At 51.5% G+C, this 7,152-nt stretch overlaps 1 protein-coding gene across 1 annotated transcript in view; it reads right to left on the bottom strand.

The window, feature by feature from the left end:
- Positions 1-3,604: 3,604 nt before the first annotated feature.
- SLC35B4 (solute carrier family 35 member B4) overlaps positions 3,605-7,152 on the bottom strand; it is a gene marked incomplete at its 5' end in the record, with an annotated part of 15,012 nt that continues 11,464 nt past the window's right edge. The window contains 2 exons of the mRNA XM_031061890.1: positions 3,605-5,311; positions 6,131-6,206. Coding sequence (XP_030917750.1) covers positions 5,050-5,311; positions 6,131-6,206 — 338 coding nt within the window. The remainder of the gene's footprint in view (positions 5,312-6,130; positions 6,207-7,152) is intronic.

Below are 7,152 nucleotides of genomic sequence, written 5' to 3'. Positions count from 1 at the left end.
GGATGGAGGGATTCAGGACAGGAGGTGTCTGTCCCAGTAGGGTTGGATCAGTTTGGGATTCAGGCACCAAAAAGGATTTCAGTTTTCCCCCATAAATACTCACCCCTGCCACAGGAATAAAAACAATGGGGAGAATTCCAAATCCCAGAATCCGTTCCCTGGTTTTCCCTCACGATGGGGCTGAGTCTCTGTTTGTGTCCTCAGCTGGGCTCTGCTGGAATCCTGGCATGGTTTGGGTGGGAAGGGACCTCAAACTCCTCCAGTTCCACCCTCTGGGCACTTCCACCATGCCAGGGTGCTCCAACCCTTCCTTGGCCATTGCAGGGATGCAGGGGCAGCCCCAGCTGCTCTGGCAATCCCAGCCCAGCCAGGAATTCCTCATTGCCAAGATGCCATCCATGCCTGCCCTCTGGCAGTGGGAGCCATTCCCTGGGTGCTGTCCCTGCAGGCCTTGGCCCCAGTCCCTCTGCAGCTCTCCTGGAGCCCCTGCAGGCCCTGCCATGTGCTGGAAGCTCTCCCTGGAGCCTTCTCCAGGAGAACATTCCCAGCTCTCCCAGCCAAGTCCACTTCCACCTTCATCCCCAGCTCTCCACTCTTGGGAGTTGCTCCCTCCTGCATAAAACCAGCCAAGTTTTCCCAGAATTTCCTCATCCTGGGGTACAGAATCCTGCAAAAATCCTTGTGCCTCGTGAATGGCCTCAGCGATTCAATCTTCTCCTATTTACAGGAAATTTTAAACTTTCCAGTGCAGGAATTGCATCTTTATTTGGATTCTACAGAGCTGAGGATACAAATAGAGCATAAATATTAATCTTATTTCCCACTGTAAAAAGAAATTATTATTTGTTTTCCATGAGCAGGGGGCTAGCTTGCATTTGTTTCAGAGAATAATATTGGAACATAATCCCCTATTTTTGAATCAATTCTTGAGCCCTGAGCTTCCAAAACTTCCACCTGTGAGATCCCGCATGTTGGGGCCAGGGAATTCAGACCTTGCATGGAAACAGGAAAAGGGATTTTAAAAGCACCAGGGAGAAGCTGAATTTCCTGGACTCAGCAAATTATCGCTTTCTTGCCTTTCCTCACTCAGCTTTTCTGCCATTCCCTCTCTCGTGCTCCCTTCCCAGACTACGTGTTGTTTTATATATCAAGAGTTCCATTATCATTACATTGCAAGGGTTCCATATTGCCAGAGTTTTGCACCTCCTCGATGTTTTCTCCTGAATCCATGGGGTCATACACTTTAGTATTTGAGTCCTTTTTCTCCTGAATCACATCGGGGTCACCATTTGTTGTCATATATTGCAATGGTTCCATATTACCAGAGTTTCATACTACCTTGGTGTTTCTTGTAGGCAGCTCCTCTAGCACTGACTCCTCCTCATCCTCACAGCACACAACTGACTCCAGCTCCCACCAATCCACTCTTTTATAACACTCTTCTTATTGGCTACAGCTGTGGCCTGTTAACATCAGACCTGCTTCTAATCTTTAGTAATTGCTCTAGCTGCAACTCTTTAGGGGATAAGGTTACATTCTATACCACCTTCATTTACCCACGCTGTATCCCCCTACAATTCCCCCTTTTAACCACAGAGTTGCAGCATTTCTAGAAGCACATATTCAAATAAATTAACATTATCACACATTCATATAGTTCATTTAGAGCGATGATGTATACAAATGTTTACACATCATATTACAGTATGAATATATATTTACATTTCTGAGTGTTGGTTCAGTTTTGCAGCTTTTCTCAGTTGACGAAGTACTTACCTTCAAAATCTTTTATACTCATATTTAACAAACACTAATAGCTGCAATTGATGTATTTTACCAATAGTTTAGTATTCAAGCCCTTTTCCCAAATCCACGGGGTTATATGGTTGAATCCCATTTCCCCAAATCCATGGGGTTATATGGTGGAATCCCATTTCCCCAAATCCATGGGGTTATATGGTCGAATCCCGTTCCCCCAAATCCACGGGGTTATGCAGTCAGGTCTTTTTCTCCAGCACGGCACCCAGCCAGGCTGAGTCTTTGCTATTTTCTCTTATATTAGAGAAAAATGGCGAATTGCTACTTAGGCGGGATATTAATGGAAAAATTCTTCATGGGAAGGGTTGGGACAGGGCAGTGGAGTCCCCATCCCTGGGGGACTCCAGAGCCCAGTGGAGGTGGCACTTGGGGACATTGATCAGTGGTGGCACTTGGGGACAAAGCCCGGTGGAGGTGGCACTTGGGGACATTCATCCATGGTGGCACCTGGGGACATTCATCCATGGTGGCACTTGGGGACAAAGCCCGGTGGAGGTGGCACTTGGGGACATTGATCAGCGGTGGCACTTGGGGACAAAGCCCGGTGGAGGTGGCACTTGGGGACATCAGTGGTGGCACTTGGGGACAAAGCCCAGTGGAGGTGGCACTTGGGGACATTGATCAGTGGTGGCACTTGGGGACATTGATCAGTGGTGGCACTTGGGGACAAAGGCCAGTGGAGGTGGCACTTGGGGACATTTGTTAGTGGTGGCATTTGGGGACAAAGCCAAGTGGAGATGGCACTTGAGGACATTGATCAGTGGTGGCACTTGGGGACAAAGCCCAGTGGAGGTGGCACTTGTGGGGACATTGATCAGGGGTGGCACCTGGGGACAAAGCCAAGTGGAGGTGGCACTTGGGGACAAAGCCCAGTGGAGGTGGCACTTGGGGACATCAGTGGTGGCCTTGGCACTGCTGGGGACGGCTGGGTGACCTTAGAGGGCTTTTCCAACCTGACCAGTTCCACGGTTCCACAGATTTTCCAGCCGCCAGCGCGGCGCGCGGTGACACACACACCCCCAGCCGCCGCCTTTGGAGAGGACACAGATTTATTTCACCTTAAAAAATCCGCCCCAAACCCAACCAGCCCCCCCGAAAGCGCCGGGCTCCTTCCCTTCTCCAGCCTCTGCTATAAAACAGGCGCTCGGACCTCCACACAAACATCACACCCAGCCTGGAGGGGGAGCCTGGGGTAATTAATTGGGGCTAACGAGGCCCCTCTGCCGGGACCCTTCCCGCCCTGTCCTGCAGCAGAAGGGAATTGCCGCCACTCCTGCGGCTCCATAAATATTCCGAACGCATCCATCACGCTGGAAGTTAAAAAATGCCCCTGACAGCAACAAACGGCCCGAGGTTGATGTGTTGGGAGTGAAAAGCACGTGGTAAAAAAAACCAAAAAACAGGAGTGCCCAAATTCCCCGAATGTTCCCGTGTCCCATGGGAATTGCGGACAACGTGCAAGGCCCTGGAGCGGCAGAGGGACCCAGAGGATGCACAAATGTGACACCTGGGAGCAGCTCCGTGTCAGCTCTGCTCAGCCCCTGGATCCTGCAACCCCTGGATCCCATAGTCCCTGGATAAAACAACCCCTGGATCCTACAGCCCCTGGATAAAACAATCAATCCCTGGATCCCATAGTCCCTGGATAAAACAATCAATCCCTGGATAAAACAACCCCTGGATCCTACAACCCCTGGATCCAACAATTTCTGGATCCGACAAACCCTGGATCCTACAGTCCCTGGATAAAACAACCCCTGGATCCTACAACCCCTGGATCCAACAATTTCTGGATCCTACAATCCCTGGATCCTACAGTCCCTGGATCCTGCAATCCCTGAATCCTACAATCCCTGGATCTAACACTCCCTGGAGCCTACAGTCACTGGATAAAACAATCCCTGGATCCAACAATTCCTGGATCCCACAATCCCTGGATAAAACAATCCCTGGATCCTACAATCCCAGGATCTAACACTCCCTGGAGCCTACAGTCACTGGATAAAACAATCCCTGGATCCAACAATTCCTGGATCCCACAATCCCTGGATCCTACAATCCCTGGATCCTACAATCCCAGGATCCCACAATTCCTGGATCCCACAATCCCAGGATCCCACAATCCCTGGATCCCACAATCCCAGGATCCCACAATCCCTGGATCCTACAATTCCTGGATCCAACAATCCCAGGCTCAGGAAAAAATGGGAACTGGGAAAAAAAAAATCCTTCAGGACGTTAGGATGCAGCTGCAGGTCCTGGCAGCAGCACGCCGGCTCTGGGCGGGATGGAATTCCCTTTTCCCACACTGGGATCTGGGGCTGGGGCTAAACCAGCTCCCAGCACAGCATGGAGCCTTTCCCTTTTCCCACCCTGCCTCCCAGCAAGGATGAGGCCATGGGAAGCTGGGAAGGGGATTATCCCAAGCAGCTGATAAAAATAAAGGGAGGAAGTTTTGGAAAGGTGGCCTTGGCTCAGGGAATGCCTGGCAGGGAGGTGCTGCCTTTCCATCACTTTGGGAATTTTTTCCATCATTTTTCCTTTGCTGTTAAAGCCCCTCCATGCCTCCACTGTCCCAGCCGAGCAGGGACAGCAGCTCCACCACGGGAGCTGCTCCAGGAAAACCGCAGGGAAGCTCCAGGAAAAGCAGCCAGGGGTGACACTGAGGGACAGGCAGCCTGAGCCAGGCTGGCACAAACGCTGATCCCAAGGGATGGGAGGAGAACGGGGAGAGGAAACCCAGGATGCACTGGGCAGACTGGGAGCTGCAGCTGGGGCTGCATCCCACATCCTGCCAGCACAGGGATCAGGGATTCCCACTGGAATGGGGCTCAGCCATCAGCTCCAGACACCGGGGCCATTCAAGGACGGCACCAAACTGGCTCAGGGTCCAGCTGATCCAAGGCAACAGCAATGAAAGTTGGGCTCCCAACAAAGCTCTGGATCAGCTTCTCCTTAAAAAGGGTTATTCCAATGGGAAAGAAAAAAAAAAAAAAAGAGGAAAAATTGGAAGCAAAAAGGGGTCACCTAAAAAAATGCCAACTCGCAAAAAATGCCTGGATTGTTTCTCCATGATTCTTTCCCCAAGTTCCCAGTGCAGGCTCCCCAATTCTCCCGGAGCTTGGCACAGCCAACACCTCCCCTGGTACAAAAACACCCCCTGGACAGGAGGGCTCCCTGCTGCTCTGCTCTGGAAAACCACCAAAAGCTCCCTGCGGGAATTCCCTGGATTCACTGCTCCTTGCGCTCCTCGGGCCGGCCCCGGCCGCGGCAGCGCGCCAGGAGCGGCCCCAGGCTGCTCCAGAGCTCCGTGTACATCAGGGTGCCCACGAAGACAAAGGCAGTGCCCAGCCAGTGCCAGCCCGTGAAGGGGTTCTGGAAGTACAGGATGGAGAAGATGAGGCTGACGAACTTGCGCAGCGTCACCACCAGGGTGACCGTCAGCGACGTGCACTCCGTGGTCAGGATGAAAACGCCGCGGATGCAGACGTACCTGGGAGCAGCAGCTAAGGGACAGCAGGCGTGGAGACTGGGATTCCCTTGGGGAATGGGAACGAGCAGGGATGGATGTGCACAGGGGGGAATTCCCTCCTGGATCAGCTGGGTTGGAATGGGACACACCAAACTCAGGGACATCCCAAATCTGATTCCCCCACTGGAGCAGCTGGGACTGAGTCGGACAAGGGAAGCTCCAAACTCCTCCATTTCCATGGAGCAGAAGTCCCAGAATCCCAGAACAAACCAGGCTGGAAAACACCTTTGAGATCATCTAGTCCAGCCTAAAAAACAAAAAGTTCCCTTTCCCCGTATTTTTGGAGTTCCACCACCAGCAGCCCCCGAGGGCAGGGAACACTCCAAGAATTTACTTCCTCCTGGGAGCAGGAGGCAAGGGACAGCAGGCACGGAGACTGGGATTCCCTTTGGGAATGGGAACGAGCAGGGAGATGGGCAGCCTGGTGTGCACGGGGGAAATTCCCTCCTGGATCAGCTGGGTTGGAATGGGACACACCAAACTCGGGGACATCCCAAATCTGATTCCCCCACTGGAGCAGCTGGGACTGAGTTAGACAAGGGAAGCTCCAAACTCCTCCATTTCCATGGAGCAGAAGTCCCAGAATGCCAGAACAAATCAGGCTGGGAAAGACCTTTGAGATCAAGTCCAACCTAAAAAACAAAAAGTTCCCTTTTCCCGGATTTTTGGAGTTCCACCACCAGCAGCTCCTGAGGGCAGGGAAGCCTCCAAGGATTTAGGAAGGCAGCCCCAACCCTGCTGTGCCACCCCATAAAAGGTGGGATCAGGGATAAAGGATACTGGGTGATGACATTCATCAGGAGGTAGAACCACATGATGGGCAGGGTCAGGCCGATCACCGGCACCTGGAACAGCTCTGCAGGGAAAAAAAAAAGGAAAAAAAAGGAAAAAAAAGGGAAAAAATGAAAAAAAAAAGGGAAAAAAAAGGGGGAAAAAAGGGGAAAAAAGAGGGAAAAAAGGGAGAAAAAAGGGAGAAAAAAGGGAGGAAAAAGGGAGAAAGGATGGGATGAGGTCACTGCTGGAGGGGTCTCTCTGCTTGCCAGGCCTAACCATGACCCAGGATTCCCTGCAGCCTTACACAGTCTGCAATTCCAGAGGGAAGAAGGGAAAACAAAAACATTAGGAGAAAAGCTCTGTTGTGCTCTCCTGTGGCAGAGCTCTCGTGCTGGAGGAATCCTCTGTGTTCCCACAGCAAATCCTGGGGAGCAACAGCAAAAAAAAAAAAATCCCAGCAGGTCCATGCTGACATCCCTTATTGAGGATCAGGTCCTGGTTTTCCCATTTCTGAGCTCCCACATTCCTCTTCCCAGGGATCTCTCTTGGTGTGTGGGAATTGGTAAAAAACTTGGGCTTTAATCATGGAATGGTTAAAATTCCGCCCCTGCCATGGACAGGGACACCTCCCATTGTCCCAGGCTGCTCCAAACCCCAATGTCCAGCCTGGCCTTGGCCATTGCAGGGATGCAGGGGCAGCAATTCCAGCCCAGCCAGGAATTCCTTCCTGAAATTCCTCAAAATCCAAAAGGCCTGGAACACCCCAAGATGCCAGCGTGCACAAGTGTCACAGACATTTCTTTTATGAAAAATCCTCTCAGGATTTTCCCGCTGAAGCTGAGAAGTTCAGCAACCAGACATAAACAATGGGTTACCTGCTGCTGTGGAATGTAACAGGTCTGCCTGGATTGGCCCAGTTTGGATGTTTGGAGTTGGTGACCAATCCAGAACTGAGATCTCTCGGACACAGTCCGACAGAGCTGGTTTGTTATTCATTCTTTACTTTTCTTAAGTAGCTAGCAGCTTCT

The sequence above is a fragment of the Geospiza fortis genome, unplaced genomic scaffold (assembly GCF_000277835.1).
Source record: "Geospiza fortis unplaced genomic scaffold, GeoFor_1.0 scaffold61, whole genome shotgun sequence".
NCBI classification, from domain to species: Eukaryota; Metazoa; Chordata; class Aves; order Passeriformes; family Thraupidae; genus Geospiza; species Geospiza fortis.
Note: the sequence above shows the minus strand (reverse complement) of the source record. Positions and strands in the feature narration are given on the sequence as shown.